The following is a 23,334-nucleotide window of genomic DNA, read 5'->3' on the forward strand; positions in this document are numbered from 1 at the left end:
GTCTATGTTATACTGTAATTTATAGATATGTTTATATATATAAATGAATATTTTACTATTTTTTTTTTTTTTTTTTTTTTTTCATTTAAGGATGTAAAAATTGTAATATTTATATGCTGTACAGACCTTAAATGAAATTGTTGATTACCTTAACATTTACTAAAAACACAAAGACTTTTTTTTGTATACAGAAACATAAGCAAAAACATAAACATTCTACCTTTTATAGAGGTTTTATAGAAATAATTTTTCCAATCGTAATAATAAATAAATAAATGATACACAACAGCACAAAACAAAAAAAAAAAAACAAAAAAATAAATAAATAAACATAAAAAAACTAAACAAAAATTAATTGTAGTACGTGTGATAGACTCAACGCAGTTTGAAAAATCGTTTATGTCAATAGCGCGCAAGCGGACACACGCACGTACGTACAAATTGACTGCATTGATTTTTTTTGCAAAAAATTTAATTCATTTAAATTGTCTTATATTTATTTATATGTATTTAAAGAGATGTTTATGTTAAACGCTTTATATGAGACGTTTTTCAGGTTTTGTACATAAAAATTGTGCATAACCTTTTACTACATACGTCGCTTAGTCGCTTTTGTATTTACATCCGTTAAAAATGAATTAGCACACATTTACATACATCTGAACTGTTAAATGAAACTTTTAAGTTTTGTGCAATAAAAAAGTATATATTTATTAATATTATGCAGTTATGATCTTATTTTAAGTCAGTCAGTTAAATGATAATATTTAGTTTTCTTTAAAGCAGAGCTTATCTCTTTCCATTCCTAATCGCGGAAACATTAGGTGTTTGCGTTCATTTTGAGAAAAATATTTTCCATCATTTCCTAAAACATTTTACCATATTTCTAACAATATGGCGACATGGTGTCGAAAGAACTTATATTCGTTTGGCAGCGATCCAATCATCGAGTCATTTTCGCACTTCGTCGCCATTCACACAAACCCCGTGCCAGCCAACCCATGCTGCAGGCGATGATCAGAAGTCGCTATATCCGGTGAGAAAGCTGAATGCAACACATTGTGCCGTTCGAACTGCAACAGTCTATGTTGAACAACAACTATGCGAGCGAATGACTTTGCGTCTTTTAACCGCTTTCGCTAGTCTGTTTTGCAACAATACATCATTCATTCAATTTTTTTGAATGGACATCGGTAAACATCTGCAGTAACCGTTTATACCTTGCTGATGGCAGCATATGCACGGCAAAACTTTATGGTCGTGAACATATCGCTTCGGTCTCGATGTGGATAGCTCTCCTAGACTAAGCAATGACTTTTTACGCTTACTATGCTCGTGACAGATTCACTTTTAATCGCCAGTTCCAATACGCCATAGAAAATTCTTATTTGCTTGCCTGGCAAGCGATGAAGCCGCGATGTTGAAACTGTTCGAAATGGCATTTTCAGTCAATTCGTATAGTAGTCAGATTCGTCTAGAAGCATTTAATTCATCAACTGCTAAGCTGTTGGAAAGTCCTTAGCGTGCTTGAAGTGAGTTTTCGTCCAATAAGTCTTGCAATTCATTGTCTTGACACTTTTTTTGGTCTTCGAAGGCATTCTTTGCCATTGGCATCAAAATTATCACTTTTAAGTCTTTGAAACCACAACCGACAATTGGGATATGATGGAGCAGCATCACCATAACCTACTACAAGCGTGTGACCGGCTTTGACCCGGCGTCTGTATATATTGAATAAGTCAATAATACTAAGTGGAAAGCTGTTTTATTCGTGCGAATTGATAGTTCGCATTACTTTATCATTTTCCCCAAACGTCGCAAATGTCGCCGACCAAGGTAACAAAAAAACATCTAATAAATGGTTTCGCTGTACCGTCCAAGTTCTAAATGCGACTTTTGGTTTTGTCGTCGCAGCTTATCGCTCGCTTGATCAACTTTAACGGCTCCTCAAAATTCATTTCGTCGTAATATTCGAAATTAAGTAATTTTGCATATCCGATATTAGATTCATTATGACTTGGGCCACCCGTCTAATATGTAGATGTGTGTACAAATTATTGCCATTACACTAAAGCTTACAACATTTAATTACAATTCATTTGTATTTGGCAAGTCCATCAATCGATACAAAATTCTGGTGACGACAACTCTCCACGTAGAGGCCAACGAGAGTATCAGAGATCGACTACTGGCAAACTTTTTTACTAAGCAATTCGCTTGAAGATCTAAAACTCAACATCGGTATGTGATGTCATCGAGGGAATCAGAAAAATAGTAGCGTAATTGACTGTCCAGCATTGCTAGGTCGACGCTTTTTTTTTGGTCATTGAAAATCCATGGAGAAGCGAGTTGAATAGCAGTCCAACATATATGGATGATTAAAATGCAAGACGGGCTAAATAGCGCACCATGCCGAATAGCCGAAAGTTTTTTAATCCAATTTTTAGGGTGTAGGGGTGTCAGGATGCCAACTCATTTTGCCGCATGTACAATGAACTGGCGATTGAGTATTTCAGTGCTTGCAGAATGTCGACGTGAGGGCGACGGAGACCTAATGGCTGCATAAGATCGAAAGAGCGAAAGGGGCGTTTCGTGGGGCGTGTCGTTGTGCTAAATACCATAGGGACAATAAGTAATTAGAAATGTTAGATAGGGCTTGCCTTGCCCAAAGAGAAAAGTTTGTGACCATATACAATCTGTCTTATCTTATACTCGAGCGTTATTGTATTTCCCTTAAGTGATGTAATGCTTATCATACGCTTTAAACATTTAAGGGCTTCATTTAATTAACCCATACCGGGAAGTGTTGCGGTAAAATTCCGAAGGAATATATCTAAACAAACAATGCATTTCCGAACGATTGTATAGGCATAAGTAAAGTAAAAATATGTTTGACTCGCAGATCGATATGCCTATCGATACACCATCTTAGTATAACGTAGCAGGTAAGTTTTCAGTTTTTCATTTTAGACATTTTTGCATTAATATTTAATGCATAAGAAATTTCATTCGCGTAAGTAGCCAATTAATGGAAAGGATAGCGACTAACAACTTAATGATGGCGGGTCTAAATCTCAAGTTCAGTAAAGCTTTCAGTACAGCATACGAGCGTATGATCTAGGTTAGTCGGCAGCCTTTTAATCCATAATTTGTGAATTTATTTACAAAATGACAAAATAGACAATCAACAAATAAATAAATAAATATAAGAAATCAAACATTTGGATAAAAATAAAGTAATTAACATGAGCGAGTGCACTTTAGAAATACGCTTGTGAAGTAAACAGGAATAGAAGACCCGTAGGGGAGTGCAAGAAAGTAGCTTCGATCAGTTATCGGTTACACTTATTAAAAGTTTTACGCAATTAGTTTGCATTTGGAGGGCAACAATAGGTCTTTTTACGATATTATTATTATTATTATTATTATTATTATTATTATTATTATTATTATTATTATTATTATTATTATTATTATTATAAATTCTAACTGTAAAATCTTAAAGCACTAGCATCTAAGGCTATTGGCTTTTATTAAAAACTCTACGGCACTTGAGATTCGAACCCACGACCATTGAGTTGCTAGTTGCAAGATTCCTCGCTTTCGGCCACACAAGCGAATTCTTACGATATTAATTTACAATCTAGTGTCTTGATGAAACTTTCACTTTATTAGCATTTTGTGAAATAACAAACAGACTTCTGACACTCCAATGACCAACTTTTACACGGTTTCAAGAGATCCTCTTGCTTTGAATTATGTTATTTTACGAAAATAGGAAATCCCTCTAGGGATGAAAGTTTTCATAATAAACTTCGCTCGCTTATGAATTTAAGTCGGATAAATCGATAAGCTTTACTTTCATCTTTAGTTAAACTAATGTTTAGGAAACCGAATCGTGTCGATCAGTGAGATTTCTTAATTCACTAAGCCTTAGTAGACGCTCTGCACAAAGCGGCCAAAAGTCTAGGCTATTATATTGAAAACTTAAAATGTTTATTTGCCGTACAAATAGCTAATCACTATGTAACGAACATAATGACAAAGTATGTGTGCACCTACGTGTTCATATTTTCAATTCTTTTTTAATAATGATAAATGGTTTGAACATGCATTATAATGACCACGAAGACAAGACTAAAATTTAAGATTGCATAATAATACGAGAGAGCGTATACTTAAGGTCGCCAAGTTAATAAAATGTATTTAGTGTATGTATCAGCATCATCGAGAACAACAAAAACAATTGCAAAGAAAACCTATTTAATTTCTAATATACTCAACTGCAGTGAATGCAATAGCAACAATACTAAAGACGTAACAAGTGGAGATAACCAAAAGGTTCAACATAATGACAATTATGACTTGTACTATACTGCTAATGTAGAAGATGGATGGCAGCGTTGATGATGATAATGATGATAATTATGATAATGATGATGATGATGATGATGATGATGATGACGATGTTGTTGACTGTTGCAATGACTGAGGTTAGAAGTTATATTATATTAGTTTTTTTTTTTTTTCTTCTTTTTGTTTTCTTTTCATAATACTTTTTATCTCTTTTGACAAAACCAACAAAAAAGGAACAAAAAATCATAATCATCGTTATGAACATCAACAGTTGTCATTTATTTGAGCTGGTACTACTAAGTCATACCCACAGACATACCTTCACACTTGGAAATTTTGTGGTGTACTTGAAGTTAATGGTGTAATGTGTCATGAACTCGTGTGTGCACGGCAACAGCAGCAGCAACAGCGGCAATAGCAACAGAGAACACCAACACCAACGCCTCTCTTTGTGCCTGATCTTTTTGTTTAGTGTTTTCGTTTTCCTTTTATTTTACTTTTTCGGTAGTCTTGTGTTTTGCTCACTTTGTTTTCTAATGATTTGCAAAATGAAAATTAATATGAATACATTTTGTCACATCAATGCAAAAATAATTAAACAATATGAATAAATTATTAAGAATGGAATTTCCAAAAACAAAAGCAAAAAAATAAATAAATAAATAAATAAAAAAAAAAACAAAAATCCACCAAACTACGATTTTCGAAGAAAAAAACGTGCAATTGATTCTGAATATCGATTGACAGGTTAAAAAAAAAAAATGTTTATTTATAAAGCAATGAAACTGAAAACGAAACGAAATCAACTAAATACTTGAAAAATATTTTCGCTTATTTTCATATTAATTTAATGACGCCCACAATCGAAACTAAGATCAAAGAAAATCAAAGCATGATCTGTGACATTATTTTCAAAATAAAATTTCAATTTCAATTTTAATAACCATATTACACAAAAAACAAAACAAAAACAAAAACAAAAACAAAAAAAAAGACTAAAAGACTGAAACCCACACTCCCTTTAAGATCAATGCATTTGGCAGAGTTTTTAGTTATGATAAATACGTTTGTGCATCGGCCGGTATGTAACATCGTTGCTCATCGCTTTTTTACTTACGTGACACTCATAAGAGGGAGTGTCGATTCTTGTCTAGAATTACACGGTACTGATATCGTATACGCATTGGACTTTTATTCGTCTTTTCATTTCTTTTATACATCAATAAATTCGAAAGGCTCAATGTATTTTTCATTCTTTTTTGTTTTTTTTTTTTTTTTTTTTATTCACTAAAAACGATTCCTGTTCTTTTTTGGGTTTTTTTTTATATCCTTATAGTACGAAAAATTTCAATAAAAATATAAAACAAATTAAATATTTATAATAAATTTAGAAAACGATTAAAACCGTCTCTTTGCATTAGTTCCTGCTTCAATAACATTATCATAAATTGTCATCTTTCGCCGCCTGTCTTATGAGTTTCATTCATTTTATTTCCCATCATCCGGGGATAGAGGTTAAGTCAGCATTTATCAAAACGTTTGCAGTAGCCAAACAAAAGTTTCAAAGAGCCTATGAAGCAGGTATCTATTAAATCAAATTCTGGAACGATCTAGATATGTGCGTACGTCCGTGTGGGTATTTTATATGACAAACAATCTAATGGTCGCGAAAATATTCGCTTGAAATTTGGCGAAAACAGATTGAAGATTCTTGCACGTATTGCACATTGGAATTGAAAATGGTCCAAATCAGTCAAACAATACGTCGGCACCTTAGTAGAGCAGTACGAGAATACCACTGCTTGCAAAACCACGTACCTTTCTCAGAGATGGCAAAGCAATTTTGAGTTTAAATGTTTCGCTTATCATAGGCTGGTCTGTACAGGGGTCCATGCATTTGCACATTGAAGTTTAACGAGATACGGACAAATACAACATTCGTATCAAGATGTAAGGCCATATCTTACGTATACTATAACTTGGAGCTTTGTCTTCATTACAGAGGCAGTTGCGGATCAACCGAACTTATTTTTAAATATAGTCTCCGACCATCAACTAAAAGCCTACATTCTTTAGAGCTAATCAGATGGATTATAACTTGCATTAGCAATTACTAATGTAATTTTCTATACTCACATTTCCCTATAGCCAGAACCAATCGTCCGGCAAGCCAAGTCGAGATGCCAAGCCTGAGATGCTGTTTGAAAAACTTTGTATTCTTTCTTAGCCAAGACAAAAAATCATAAAATAATGTCCAATGATATCGTATATGGGTTCGCATGTCAACATGATTATTATTATTTATTGCTATTTTAAATATATGCCAATGAGCGTTACGTGCAAAAAATGTCCGGAATTATTGAATTAAAAACAATAATAAATTGTTTATCTAAAATCATTTTGCACAGTGAAAGATGGTTCAATTGACATCTAATTGTTCGCAACTATTTAAAAATTCAACTTTTCGGAGTTTTTTGAATTTAGTCATATGCCTATGCTGTTAACAATACCATTAGAAGAAACCATGTTAACAAAACGTATACTGCAGCGATGTCTTTTGTTGCTTTTAAATATATATTGTTAATGGAGAAGAGAGAGAGAGAGAGAGAGAGAGAGAGAGAAAGGGAGAAAGAGAGAGATATTCGCTGGTAAGTATAACTATTGAATGAGAAAGTTGTTACGATCCCCTTCTTCGTTAACGGTTTTCTTGTTAACGGAATTTTACTAATGGGACAAAATACCGTTGCTCTGAGAACGTGGGGAGCTTCTATCAGCTTCAGTTTCATCTGCTATATTCTTAGCGAAATGGTGCGAGTTTAATGGCGTGTCCTCAAGTCTTCACAGAGTCACGCCGATGTCTCCTGTTTGCCGTATTAATGGTTGGAATTTGAAGCTTCTTAGTTTCATGAAAAGGCAGGCTAAGGATTTTAAGAACCCTGACGTAACAAAAATCTTGTATATACCCCCAGTTAGGTTCATAGTCAAGGATGCTTCAGGTGTATGGTCTCCCACCTGAAATCTGCTCAGAAAGCATTTCTCCTGTTTGTCCTTTGTGGACCTGGTGGGTGTGGGAAGTGAATCTTATAAGGAAAAAGTCCTTTTCTTTACTCTACACTTTCTAAAACATTACGGTATGTAGCTACGAATAGCTGAATAAATAAATAAATTAATAAATAATAAGTTGAGATGCCACTTCCACGCATCCATACATACCGTGTTCGGTACATAAAATACATATTTAATCATTTTGAATAGATACTGTTTTCATGCGTACACGTGAGATGAAATATTTGTACATTTTTCGTAACTACAATTATTTAAACAACGGCAAAAAATCATTTATTATATATATATATGGTATATATACATGAAAACTATGAAGCAAAGAGTTACGTACCAATTGAAATATCCATTGAAAGCTTTGGCTAAACGATGTGCCACGTGTACCTTTATCGGTACACATCTCAAATAATATTTGCAAATGTAATTACATCGCATAAAATAGTGTTAGCAAGAATTCATGTTTAGATTGTCATTTCTTAAATTAAAAAATCTAAGGTCGACCTACAAATTTCTTTTTTTTTTTTGGGACTGTCTCACTCGCAGACACATTACTGATTTTTTAATGCTGTTAGCGTTTTATGCATGATGTTAGATGAGAACTACAACACCTTCGAGAAAACGTAACTTTTCGTTGGTAACTCCAAATGGACTCGAGTTTTTTTTTTCGTAAGTGTCCATGCACATGGGCGAAATGCGTGCATACTTTCGTGCCTTATCGCTTGCCATGTTGCATGCCTGTTGGAGCCTATTCAATTTCATGTAGAATTATTGTTATTATAGTTGTTATTGTTGTTGTTGATTTCTTTATTTTCAATAATTTTTCTCATTTAATTTAGTTTAAAATTGCAATTTTCGATTGTTTTTTTTTCTTCTTTATGTACCTAAGGTTTAGTCGATAATTATTTAGAATTAATGATAAATTGTACTTTACAAAATTTGTATATATCCCCCTCAATATTGTATTTGGTTGAAAATTTTTGTAACTATTTTGAATAAGTAAATAAAATAAAATAAAAATCATTAACTTTAGCGTGTACTGAAAACGGTATATATGGCAGAACAACTATTAAAAAGGATTGCATACTAAAATAATCGTAATCGTAATCGCGCTAATAATCAAATGCAGCTTTTTTGCTGGTTTTCAGTTTAACGTATACTGTTCTTGTTTCGCTTCGCTTCGTTTCGTTTTCTTTATTTATTTATTTTGTAAATCTTTTAATATTCCATAATTTTCATACATTTTTAGTGAGTCGAACGGCGAAACAAAAGGCTTGAACAACACAATTCCAAAATAAATAAAAAATAAATAAAACAACAAATCAATTCTTTAAAAATATTTACAAACGCATAAACAAACCATTAACAAACATTTAGAAGCATTTTCACTAATAGTTTTAACAAATAAATATTTATTCATTAACTCTTTAACAATCGATTGCATAACCGTGCATGCAATAGTAATAAGATTTAACAAAAACAAGAACAACAACAACAACAACAACAGCAACGATAACAAGTAGTCTTAACCGCCATTAAATAATTGCAGTGAAATCTTAACACATTTAGCATAAAAGTACGTACAGTACGCGCTCACATGTGCCGTCATTTATTAACACCTATTGATTAGTTGGCTGGCAAAAATGTAAAAAAAAACAAAAACGAAAACAAAAACAAAAAACAACAATAATAATATTCGGTGAAAAATCGGTGTCGACTACCGAAAAACTGAAATCCAGCAATAATTCGGCAACAATTCATTTAAATATTAAATTAAATTTTCGCCAAACACACAAACAAAAGCACAAAAGCACAATTTTTGAAGAGCCTTTGACATAAAAGATTGCTACAAATACTTGAGTGGCTGGATGGATGGATGGATGGATGCATGTATATATGCACTTGCATTTGTGCATGCATACATATGCACATGTACATGTAAATGCATACTCTTATTTCTCTATAAATGTATACTTTTAACATACAACCGCACATGCTCTTATATATACGATTTTGTGCGGTTTTTCGTACTCGTATTTCTTTTCCTTATTGTTAAACAATTTTCATTGTTTGTTAATTTATTTGCAAATGCTTTGAAATATTGTATACATAGCGAAATAACACGCATATGTTATTATTTTTGCTCTTTTGTTAGCATTGTTACTGTTGTTGTTGCTCTTGCTATTACTGGCTTTTATTGTAGAGTTAATGTTGTGTGACATTTTATGCAAACACAGCAACCCACTGCTACCAAACGTATAGCAAGAAGTCTTTTTATGTTATAGGGTATAGGGTATAATAACATTATGAATAGCCAAACCCTTATTTAACATTTTTTAAATTCCCAATTGTACCGGCACCAAACATTAAAAAAGAATTTTCATCATTGGAACGTGTCCTGAATAATGAACTAAACTTCTTGAAAGAAATTTCTTATGTTCATTAAGCAAATATATATGTATATATACAATGTTTGTAGAGTTCCTTGTTAATTCTGCACAAACCGATGGGCTAATCGATACTCAGGTCAAGATTTCGATACTTTGACACGTATTTATGCCTGCTAGCAGGGGAAAAGCAATAACAATAACTTATTATATCCTGCGCGACATGTGCGAATGTGTAATGCCATGTACTTAAGATATGTTCGCGTTGAAATGGTTTGCTAATGCACACAACTTCAACAAACTGCACGTTATGATCAACGAAATGGACAAGAACAAAGCTTTACCTTTACAGGAGAAATTTCTAGACGATAAGATACTCTTCGGTAGAGTAGCAAGAGGAAACTTTGAAAAGCAATTTTTTTTTTATTTAAAAGATGAAAATTAAATTTTTTTAAATTGTTAAAAACAATTACAGCAGCGACCTGGCTTGCTTCCATCATTTTGGGAGCTGAATATAAAGGTAACTGTGAAGGTAGATGTAAACGTTTTATGGCAAAGGTTACAACCCCCAAGAGAATACGGGCTGTCTTCGTGGGCTATCTATCTGCACTTTGTTTAAATTTTTTATAATTAAATCAGTGTCTCATGTGTTATATGGGGCGAGCATATTTAGCGATACATAGCGATTTCGTCGGTGAGGTGAGAGATTTTTCTAATAGGTTGGTCTCAGCGTCCTTTAAAGCGTATCAAAAATCGAAAGTTGCTTAAGTTGGTTAAAATAGAATAGAATGGAAGTTGGAGGATGGGTTCCCCATTAATCGAGTTTCTTTTCACATTTATTTATTAATTTATTCAATTCTATGCATTTGTTTTATGTTGTGTGATGCAATTTTGTTAAGTGTTTTCATGTGGATTTCATATAAATTTTAAAATGTCTTTTTAATGAGCTACAAATTTTCTTCTTCTTTTTTTTTTATTTTTTTCTCAATATCAATAATATTTTGTTCTCCATTTCATCTATTAGTGAGCAACTTTTCTTCATCAAGCAAACAATTGCATTTTAATAAATTTCTTTGCTTTTCTTTTTTTTTTTTTTTTGTTATTTACGTACATACACGCTAAAGATTTTAACTAATAATACTCCTTTCAATTGTTAGATGAAATATTTATATGTAAATTATAATGCTGATAAGGATGGTTGGTGGTAGTGGTGGTGCATTGTTTGGTTATCAAAAAATTTGCTAGTAAAAAAATTGTTCATTTCATTATTATTTTTTTTTGTTTTCTTGTTTTTTGTTTCACTTAATTTAATTTAATTGCAAAGTTTGCAAATCTGTTATTTTCCTTTAACGAAGTTGTTTTCAATTAAAATTAGCATTTTTTTTATTTTAATATTATTGTTGCAAATTGCAATGTTTAACTTTTTGTCTTCTTTTCGATATATTTTTTTTTCTTAGTTCGTGTGTTTTTTTTTTTTTTTTTTGTTTGTTTTGTATTTTCTTAGTAGCTTAAGATTAGAAAAATGCAACAACAATGTGGTTGCTTTTGCGAGTGTTTGTTTATTTTTTATTTGTTTTTTTTTTTTTTTCTTTCAACGCAACTTATTTGCCACGATAGATTTCTATAATGCGATCTTGATCCACGTATTCGAAAATGTGCGGGGCATCCATTAATATGCCCACTGTACCGGCAGTGGTAACAATAAAGAAAATATACAATTGCAATCGATCTATAACCATAGCTACGTACTTCCAATCTTCGCGTGTCTAAAAAAAACGTAAAGAAAAAATATAATAATAATTGAAATTTTTGATTTGAGATGAGTTGACGTAACGATAAGCCTAAAAGCATGCTAATGCACTCACTTGTATATAAAGATCTTCATTACGTAAGTGTTCAGCAATGAATTCTACCGCCTCGGTAGCTTTACTGGCCTCCGGTGATAATAGTATGGAATCAGACGATTCACTTTCCCTTCTACACTGATCGCCAAGTCCTAGATCGGCGCCACTATTAACTTTACGATTTATTTTACAATTTGGATGATGTAAATCGGATAATTCCATAACCTCCATTTTGGACTGCTTACCACCAATGGCACTAATGCGCAACGAAAGCAAATTTTAAGAGAATCTTTCAAATTACTTTTCGCTTGCGATACATTACCTAATATGTTTAGGTAATTCGGCCGGTGATCCATACGATGGATGCGGATGAGCTGGCATGCTAATGCCTGGCATTTCCATCATCCAACGCAGACGAGTTTTGCGTGGCCGTTTCATTAGCAAAAGGGCAGGTAAATAATGAAGAAAAACTGTACGTATCCACATAGGCATACGATGGGTACGCGGTCCCCGAAAATTCCAATTAATGATGACCACAGTAACCAAAATTGAGACCGTATTCATGATAAATGTAAACAATAGATACTTAGCTATTAGTGGCAAAACCAAAGAGGTGGGTGGTAGAATTTTCGACACCAGCAACAAGAACACGACCAGTGATAGTAGAATACTAATGCCCAAGGTAACCTAAAACAAAAAAAAATATAGTCCGCAAGCAAAGCAAATATGGGCATGGACATATTTAAATTTATTGAATTCATTTCACTTACTTTCTCGCCCGCTTCTGCTGGCAAATAAAAAACCAATACGCATAGAAATGATATCAATACTGTTGGCAATATCAAGTTCACAGTATAGAACAATGTCTTACGTCGTATTATAATATAAAATGTTATATCTGTTTCCGTAGGATGATTACCATCACCTTCGTAAACATTTAGATAGGCAGGCACTTCAATTATATCCCAAGTACCCGATTTCCAATAATCCGACAAATCCACAAAATTCTTATTATTATATAACGCTAGCGATACTTGATCTCCGTTAAAAGTCCAAGAACCAAATTTCATTATACAAGTTTGCTGATCAAATGGAAAATAGGTGACATCGATGGTACACGAACTTTGATAGATCGCCGGTGGCACCCATAACACTTCACCCGTAGGATAAATTAATACATTAGATTTGTAGCGCACCTCGTAATTACCGTCAGCACTAGATAAGAAATCCTCATTTAATAATCTTACATTTACATATATATGTACATATACATATATATATATGCAGATAATATGCATAGCATATATACGTTCTCTACATAAACATTAATATATATGGAAGTTACGAACGAACCTGACAAGTATGATAAAATGAACGTTTCCTACGCTTTTCAAATATTCCATTCAGTAAAGAGAAAATGCAAACCAGTAGCAACTTCGATCTCTTCATAATACCGAGTATCGAGAAATATTGGTCAATTGGTCAATTGAAGACTTTAGGTAAACTGTGTGCATTCTAGCACTGTGCGTCTGTCTGATGTTACAACACAAGCCATATATAAAAATAATCAAGACTACCATGCGATAATTCCAAAATTTACTTATGGCTCCATTTGATAGTTAGTTAAAAATGGGCTAACTTCGTTTACAAGCATATCTAAAATAGCTGAAAACCTAAGATTTCATCAAAAAGCACAGGATTTTGATTTCTACGAATAAGAAACGTTTTGAATATTACTTACTGATCATCTATCTATGTTATATATATATGTGTGCCAAACTTTAGATATAAAGAAAAGTAGATAGACGAGCGAAAAGAGGGGCTTACGGTCAAGAAAACGGTCAGAGAGATAGACCAACAGAGGAAGGAAAAAAATAAGAAGAAATCGAATCGAAGATCGTATAAATGGTCATATGGAAAAGCGACCAGACTGACAAACGATCAGGCAAAGAAAGTGATAAAGAGGCGACAGATCGCAAAGGCAGACTGTATGGAAAGGGTACCGAAAACGTAGATAATATTAACCAAAAATTAAATCAAAATATGTACCAAAAACCATTTAAAGTATTTCTCAATGCTCACATAACAATAAACAAAGAAAAAAAAAAAAAAAAAACGTTATCGTACGCAATATAAAGATTATTTAAGAAGACCTTACTACGGATTCTAAGGCGAACTTCCTAAAAAGAATTTACTCAACATTTTTAAATACTCCTATTGAGGAGGAGCGTCAGGTTTTCAACGTTACTCAATAAATGTCTAAACTTCACCTTTAATCCTAAGCCCGCACTACGGGTTTTGTTTTCAGTGAATCGTCAAAAACTCGCAGTTAAGAGGAATCCCATATCTTCGACAGAAAGCTGTTTACAATGCAGATTCGCTTATTTATCGAAACAAGTTTTATGTAAGCAAAGAAGATTGCACTCAAACCATATATTTTCTGATTTCGTATTAATATAATCCTCAAAAATTAAATTAAAGTAAGAAAATTGTATTCGGCTGTGAGCAAATCTTTTACAATGTAAACGTGTCCTACGTGCTATAACTTCCAAAGTCTCTGTGAAATTTGACGGCAATAGCTTCATTTTTACGGCCAAGAGGATGGTTAAAATAGATATTACACAGACACTATAGACTATACGGGCTTTGGTTCAGTTCGTCGCTCATAAAGACATTATCGGATGTGATACTGCGACCACTGTTCTCTGTCTCGATTTTTGGGTCCATTAAGTCCTTTCTTTTCAAAATTGGGAGCTCATGGTAAAATTCGCTAGAAAAACGAAGAGCATTGATTTTGACATCATGTAGAACTGTAGACTAACAAAACAAGTTATTTGTTAATTTAAACAAAAAAAACAATTTTTCAAATGACCCTTAAAGACTCAACGTGATCCGCTTAATGTTAATGATCTTATGACAACATAAAAAAGAATGCACAAAGAGTGTGTGCCCGAGATGCTTAATTACTACTTCTAATTGGTCAGATATGAGTGATTTTATTTAAATGCCAGAAAAATATCAATACCGTTCGCGTAGTATAGCGCCGCGCAATGAATTTCATACGAGAGTTATGAGATATGGGTAAAAGCTTTTATTCTTTAAAGTGTCTGAGGAAAGGATACCGCTGGTAACACATTGTAATGAATGTGTTACGCTCTATAGCACAATATATTACCACTAATAGTACACTGTGTATGTATTTTGTTGAAATCTTTCTCAATATATCTTGAATTTTGATAGATTGCTCTAAACTTTCCTACTTTCCTATTTTTCCTATTATTCGGCTCTTATCCAAAACGAAATGATTGATAATGTTGATGAATAATGTACTCACTTATTGAATAGCACAATGTCCGGCTTCCAAACCTTATCTGGTGGCAAGCGTAATACACCAATACCGCCATAATCGGCTTCATCCCATTGCAATTGATAATCGAACCAAACCAAACGTAACCATACGTTTGATTTCATAATTTGATTTTTCTCATTCTGGGGGGGAAAGTGTTGTTTGTTTACAACAATAATTATTGTTTTTTTTTGTGGATTTGTTTTTTTTTTTTTTTTTTATTTGTCAATCTCAAAAGCAAGGCGAGAATCGGGATGAACGAGTGAGTGATAATCACATACGTTTAGAGACATACACACACACGCACGCATACGCACACATTGAGATACGAGTACATGTGGTTGCAGGGCATAACATGTTATTTCAATGGTATTGTTTTCAGTAAACAAAACGAAGAGAATATTATTGTTATTATTGTATATATGGGTAAGGAGAGGCAAATACAATGAGAGAAGAGAAAAACAGAAAGAGAGAGAGAGAGAGAGAGAGAGAGAGAGAGAGAGAGACAGAGACAGAGAGAGACATGTAGACAGTGATTGAGAGTGACAGCGAGAGAGTATACACACTCTCAAACACACACACACACACACACACACACACACACACACATACGTATGCACACGCAAAGCGGGCGATAAGGAGCAGAGGAGTAAGAACAATTTCATCATTCAAATATTCATTGGTCAATAGTTTACAAGAGAGTTATTTAAATAAAGAGAGAAATAGAGATAGAGAGAGAAAGAGAGAGAGAGAGAGAGAGAGAGAGAGAGAGAGAGAGAGTAATAAATATATAAATATTAATAGATATATTTTATAAAATTCTTCATTTATAGTGCCCATGTGAAGAATTTAACGACGTTATTATCACATGGAACAAAAACTGTTTATTTACAAAAAAAAAAAAAGAAAAAAATATATATTTACATTAATTGAAAATGAAATTTCGGTCTTTCGATTTAATATGCATTCCTTTCATTCGTAAAAATTTTATAGGGAAATTGGATTATATACATGGCAAAGACGGGAAAACGAAAAAGGAAGAATGGAAAATCATACCACGTAACGTATGTTATATGTAAATATCTTTTAACTAGAATGCTCGAAATCAAAATGAAGTCTAATTATTATTTTCTCGTTTTTTTTTTTTTTTATATTAGGTGTTATAATATCCTTTTGTAGTACATATATGTGTAAGCATATATATATATATATATATATATATATATGTATATACATATATATATATATGTCAGTATATCGTATATCAACATATATATATATATACATATATATATATACACATACATATATCAGTATATATATATATATATATATATATATATATATATATAATCAATATATATAAATATTGTGTGTGATTTTTAGTATCTAACTTTTATTATTTTTTTTCTTTGTTTAACTATTGCGTTATTATTTTATTTTAAATTATTCAGAAAATGAACACTTACGACATTGATTAGCTGTACGAACGCCAAACCAAATCTTACTCCAACTTTTTGTGTCATATTCTGTACGGGTCGTATCAATTTGTTATAGCCTCGAAAGAGGTCACGTACCAAGCGCTCTTCATCTTCGGATGCATTTACTATTTGAATGTTTAAATATTTTTTTTTTTGTTTTTTTATATAATTTTTTTTTTTTTTTTAAGTTTCATACACACATACAACGCATATGGATTTATAATTTAATTGCATTGCAATGTATATATACATACATACACACAACACATATGTTGAGATAGAGAGAGAAAGAGAGAGAGAAAAAAAACAAATAGTCAAAAAACAAACGTAAAAAAAGAAAATTTGGAACAGAGAAAGATGCAAAAGTTGATTGTAAGTGACTTATTGTTGCTGTTGCTACCATATATGAGAAAATTCTTAAAGCGAAAACAAAAAATGATAAAGAAATTATAAATAAAAAGAACTCAAATACAACAAATATAATTTCTAATAATTATTGTTTTAAAAAAAAAAAAAAATTTGAAAAAATTGAAAATAAGTAAAGTCCAAAAAAGTCGTACAGATAAAGAAACAAAGACAAAGAAAGAAAGAGAGAGAGAGAGAGCGAGTGATGGAAAGATAGAGAAAGTGAAAAACAAACGAGAAGGAAAGTGATGCCTACACAAAATTATGGTTTAACTAAGACTTAGTAAATATATATATGTATATTAATATAAAGTAAAACAATAAATTGTTGCGCTCTTCAATGTAGTAAATGTGCTTATGGGTGAAAGATGTTTGTCTTCCTTATGATTTATTATAGATACAATGCAAAATAATTTATTGCATAGGCTTTATTGGTGAATAGATTTTGATTCGAAATACTAACAGAATAATATATATTATTATTATTTACGTTACGTATTACATAATGTTTAAGTCACATTAACTGAATTAAATGAATAATAAAATTACAATAAAACATAAAAAATTACTCAACCTTCATAAGCTAAGCATATGTCGATTTCGACTTAGCCCGTTTAAAATATGCATTTAAGCTACGAAGCTAAAACAGGTTTTTTTTAATTTCCCTGGTCTCTTACTGAAGAAGAACCTCTTTTCGAAGCAATTGAGATCATTGTGTCATTACTTAGTCCAGTCGACAAAGACAACTTCGAAGAATTTTTTAAAATTTAATTTTAAATATTTCCCCAAATTTCGATCACAATATTCGCGAATAATTTTGTGTACATTTCTGCTGTTGAATCAAATCAAATCTAATCATCTAAACTCGATGAGTGCTCGCTAGCAATCGTGTCTTTATGGTTTTTTGGTTCATTGACAGCATTTTTCTTGCACGAAATTCAAATATCGGTTACTGTAAGCAAACAAAATTTGTAGAGAATCCTAGAATACGCTACCGTAGTCATTAAGAGCTTCATCAAGCTAAAAACAGTAAACAATTCACGATATTCTTGGATGGAAAGTGTGCGTAACAATTTTTCATTTAATAACATACATAGCTGCAATGTTTAATCAAAAAGGAAAAATTTTTCACACCCTCTAGCTATATAAATTCGACAGTTCAAATTTATTTTTCTTGTTTCCCTAAAATATATTTCGTTTTGTGCCACGAGTACTGCAGCGATCCAAAAAATCTCTCTTTGATCGACATGCTTTTGATAATGGGCAACCAAGCCGGGCGCGTCTCCTATGCATATAACACGACATTGACTGGAACGTAGAGATGAGTGAGAGTGAGAGAGAGAGTGAGGTGAATACCTGATCCGTATGTGTTATGCTTTTACCGGGCGAGCGTCTGCTATAGCTACAATTACGTACCGAACGTATCTGAAGTAAGGCTTAAGCACTGAGAATTCAGCCCGGACATGCCAACTTTATACACTCACTACGGAACTACTCGGAAAAGCATTTGGAAGGATGGTATGATTACATATTCAATGTAACCAGATATTCCCTCCTCAAAAGTAAAAAATCCTACAAACAACTCAACGATTGCCCTCGTTGCTAAAGTATTTTTATATTTGTAACAATATATTCGCTTTTTTGTTTAATTTTAGAGATTAAAGTTTTTATAACGATTTTACCGCGCCCGAAATCAAAAGAATGAAGAACTTTTATTTAATGTTTTCGAGTAAGGGGCCTGTGTTTCTTCGGCAATTTTGTAAATGCTTATGAGGCCCGCATGCTAGATGAACCTAAATACATCGATACTCGGCAGTAAACTAAGGACAAGGACTATCTCATCGTTAATAGCAAAACAGTTAGGTGCGAGAATTTTTCGCATGCAATTTAGCTTATAGGAATGGGATAAATATATTCAACGATTGTTACACTTTGACTTGTGCTTGTACACTGTTTCTGGAATTCATGAATTTCGTCTTTGACCAACTCCCATATATATGTATATAGATTTACCACTAAATATTGGCGTTTGACATAGCTGACGTTCGAACTTTTTCAATTGCCTTGCCTGCAATATTAGTATTCCGAGTGATATAACGTAAGTTAACATATGACTTTCGTTTAATAGAATAAGTATTCTAAAAAAGATCCTTCAAGAAATATTTGAACCAATTACTCACAAATTATTCAAAGAAGTAAGAATCGGTTCGCTAAAGGAAGGCTTTGATACTTTTTTTGGCTAACCCAACAAAACTGTTAGCTTTAGATGCATCGTATTCTCAAAGTCCAAAGAATCGGCGATATATATACGTACATCCCAAAAATTATTTATATAAACAAAAGCCAAGAGAGCAATTTTACGATTTAAAAATAGACATCAGGTCGATGCAAAAAATACAACGTTCTGTTCTCAATTTCGATTTAAGTCTGCAAAATTTTGGACCGCTCAGCTTTTGCTTTATAAGTAAAATTTATTCGGAAATCATGCACGAGAAGGCTAATAAACTTGAAAACTAGAAAACTTGTAGTCTTTAATAATCAAATCTCATCTGAAAAAAGGATCTTAATTAGAAGAAGAACTTTAATTGAGTCCAGGAAAACTCTGGAAAAACTATTTGTTGTCTACTAAACATAGTCTTTCCATACTTTTTTTATATTTAATCTTAATTATGGTATATAGGAAAGAAAAGAGAGAGATAGAGAAACTCGCATATCCAAAACAAAAGCAGAAAAAACTTTTTTAACAATTTAGGTCAAAGATGGACGCATACAGCTTGGGAGAATTGGTTGATCTGCGATTCATTTGCCTTGATGCCCTATGAAGGAGTAAGCATTTAACAGTAGCGTGGCGCATGGGATGCGTTGATTATTTGAAAAGTTCTCGGCCTGAATATGAGCTGACGACCCAGCATTTTTGCACAAAAAAATTTGAGCAATACCCTTGGGCATGTGCCAACAATTGAGATGTTGTGAGAGTGTAGTTACTTTTCGACAATCGCCAATTCAACTTTGCAGCTGCCTTAGGCTAGACAGATTTCGCACTTTGCATATAAATTGGAAGTTAAATGGTATGTCCCTTCATTCATTCGCTTGAAACGAATACATCGTAGATATGCAATCCAACGAATCAAACGTATCCTTTGGAATCAATGGATTCATCAAACACTCGCTGTGTTGTGTTTGCAACTTGCCTTCTCTTGGGTACTCATTTACGTAGGCTGGTTAAAAAATGGTTTATTTACTTAATGAAACTACTGTAAGAAACGAAAAGTGATTGTGCCAAACAACATATTTAAATGTGGTTAAGCCATGCTCAAGAATTAACTTATGCAAAACAAGTCAAGGAATTCATCATCTTGTACTTATTGCTTAGAGAAAAACTAAAAATTCTTTCCTTTTTTTTTTCTTGGTGCTTGATGTTTTTTTTTTTTTTTTTAACCGATTTGGTCTTTTAGCCATTGCTGTTATGTTTTCGAGCGTAGTTTATAGATTTATTAGCGCGACCCACACTCCAATTTTAACAAATTTATATATGAAGGATTTCAGCTCTGGTTTTCGTTTGCGTAACTTTTACCATTCCGAGTAAAGACGAGAACAAAACGCAATGGCGGATGGAAAAATCTAATCTGTAGGAAATAACCGAACGCGTCGTATCCGGTAAGTAGGTATTTCGCCTTCTAGAGAGGGGTTTCCTTTATTAGACTCGACTGTAGCCTTTTTGATATCAAAAAAGAAAATCGAAGACGATCGTCGTAGACAAGTATACGAATTAGAAATCGATAACAGTTCAGTTTTTCTTTTTTATTTTTAACTATTTTGGCAAGTTTGAGAGGATCTCAGCCTATAAGCCCAGCGGCCATGAACTTATTCTTCAACTTAATCTGCAAGGATTAGGAAGCGTGAACAACATTTTAGTTGCTTAACTCAATTTTTTCGCCTTTCGCAGCAAAGAGTATATAAGTGGATGGGCATAGCCCAATCAACATTAAACGCTATTATCATAAGAATTACATAAATATGTGTATGCATATACATATATAGTTAAGATTCCAATGTAAAATTTCTGATGCCTACAGCAAAAATATTGTAGAACAAAACAACTGTCTCTTACATTCATATATGAATTTTTCTACTCTTTAATGTAAAAAAATAGTCTCCATTTTTTTCTTTACTAGCTTTCTTAACTGATTCGCATGTAAACTGAATAAAACAAAATTTGCTTCCTGCAAAGTTTCCAAAGATACTCGCGTAGTAATTAGTAATTGTACTCAAGCAATATTAGACCAAAATTAGGAGATTGGAAAATACATCGTTCGAAAAAAGAGAAATAGCATAAGAGAGAAAAGTGTTAAGAGGATATGAAAATGAAAATAAAAAGCATTGCAATGCAGGCTTAAAAATAATCGAATCGATTTAATGGCAATCAAATGTGTAAATATTAAGAAGAGATAAAAATAGCGTTACAAAGTAAAAAAAAGCATTCACCTTGAGACGAATTTTGAATACCCACCACCTAACAAAAATATGAAAAACTGATTTAGCTAAACTGATTAGCTAAAATTACAAGAAACTAAAATTTTCGATTGATATCCTCGTTGAAAGGACATAAGCTACTGACAACCGGAAAATGTGAGTTCAGTCTCTCTTGAGAAAGCTTTTAAACTCTTATAAGCGCACCAAGTCCATATTCATGACAAATTTGTCAAAGACAGCGAATGGCGTGTATATATGTGGTTGCATGCTTTCTCGTAATTTAAAGAGGTATGAATGAAAGGACAATTAAACGAAAAGACGAGCCGACAAAGACAAATGCAAGTGCAATTGCACGCAAAGACAAAATGATAGCCAGATTAAATTATATCTTAGGGGGAAATCCAATGCTCCCGGGTTTTACAGTCGCTTTGGCAATTATTTCCAACACATGACGGTGGGTATTGCAAGGAAAGGAGGAAGGTGAAATATAATAAAAAGGAACAATAACAAAACAAAAAAAAAAAACAAAAAAAAGAAACCAAAAAAAATATCTTTCGTATTTCAACAAGTAAGTTAGTTACAAAACATAGTGACAATGATGGGAGGCGTCTGCTAACTATGCATAACAATTTCAGTTTTTCCACTCAAAGATACTAAGACTGAAGGTGCTTTTTTTGATGTTATGTGAAGGGAGTATTATATCTTTACCAAAAAAATTGTGTGACGAAAACCAAAAATAAAAGAATAAGTTTAAAAAGAGAAAAACGAAATTTTTCGTTATTTCCTTTCTCTGGAGATGAGAGTCTTTATGCTTTTTTCATTGCCCCGAATTATCTTCGGTTATCAGAAGGAGTATGAGTTAAGATTCGGCAGTTGATACAGAAATCTCTTATATTATATTCATTTAAAAAATGTTAATTTATAAGATACTCGTATGATTATTGTTTTTGCCTTTATTTTTTGTTATACAAAATGTTGTGATGATGTCGAGAAATGGGTGACAATATTAAATTTTTACTGTTATCATCTGTAGTTATAATAAATCTACTAATAATTAAATATTATTTTATATATATATAAATATATATGTATATATATATATATATATATATATATATATATGTGCCTCGTAATATTCTCCACATTTCCACTTTTAGATCCTAAATATTCCTATAGAGATTTCAACAAATTTTACAACTTTGTAAAATTCCCTAAAACGCCGCCTAAAACGTATAATGCCGTATAAAAAATTTTTAATTTGCAATTTTATTCTCATTTCTCCTCTCCCGAAATTCAACGCAGTGTATTGACAGGGCAGAGTAAAAGAGCGAAAGCGAGAGAAAGAGATACAATGAGAGAGTGTGAGGGAGAGAGAGAGAGAGAGAGAGAGAGAGAGTGAGAGAGAGATTGTGTGAGAGAGAGAGAGAGGGAGAGAGAGAGAGAGAGATCGGGAGAATCAATTTCTCGGCTTTACACAGCAACGTGGGTGTATTTGTTCCTCCTTTTCTATTTTTTTTTTTTTTTGATATATTTTGTGTATGCTTGGGTGTATCGTGGAAAACTTTGACAAATTTTAAAATCGTTTTTTTTTTGGCATTTTAAAAAATTGTCAAAGTTTTCTTAATTTGTATTTCAACAATTTGTTTATGTTAGAAAAAAATCAAATCATTGGTATTTAGTTTTTGTTATTGTTGTTGTTATTATAATTGTTGTTGTTGTTGTTGTTGTTGTTGTATAACACAAAGTTATCATCCTTTTTTTTTGAAGTTGTAGGAAACTGTTATATAACACACGCTAAATAAGTAAATATAATTTCTTTTTTTTATATATATATATATATATATATATATAGAGGAGAAAGGAATTACTTGATCACAAAAGAAGAAGACGAAGAAACAGAAAAACACAAAACTTTATCAAAATAACAAACAAAGCAAATTTAAATTATAATAATACAAAAAAACAAAAAAAAAAAAAAAAAA

At 32.3% G+C, this 23,334-nt stretch overlaps 1 protein-coding gene across 2 annotated transcripts in view; it reads right to left on the minus strand.

The window, feature by feature from the left end:
- Nucleotides 1-11,404: 11,404 nt before the first annotated feature.
- The window catches only part of LOC119631319 (acetylcholine receptor subunit beta-like 1), a 12,838-nt gene continuing 908 nt past the window's right edge, over nt 11,405-23,334 (minus strand). The window contains exons 3-8 of one of the 2 annotated variants that reach the window (XM_038023421.1): nt 16,463-16,599; nt 14,982-15,136; nt 12,418-12,862; nt 11,970-12,334; nt 11,669-11,903; nt 11,405-11,569 (exon numbers count right to left, since the gene is read on the minus strand). In XM_038023421.1, coding sequence (XP_037879349.1) covers nt 11,405-11,569; nt 11,669-11,903; nt 11,970-12,334; nt 12,418-12,862; nt 14,982-15,136; nt 16,463-16,599 — 1,502 coding nt within the window. The remainder of the gene's footprint in view (nt 11,570-11,668; nt 11,904-11,969; nt 12,335-12,417; nt 12,863-14,981; nt 15,137-16,462; nt 16,600-23,334) is intronic. The other variant, XM_038023422.1, reaches the window with a different exon arrangement.

Source organism: Glossina fuscipes, unplaced genomic scaffold, assembly GCF_014805625.2.
Source record: "Glossina fuscipes isolate IAEA_lab_2018 unplaced genomic scaffold, Yale_Gfus_2 1, whole genome shotgun sequence".
In the NCBI taxonomy this organism is placed as follows: Eukaryota; Metazoa; Arthropoda; class Insecta; order Diptera; family Glossinidae; genus Glossina; species Glossina fuscipes.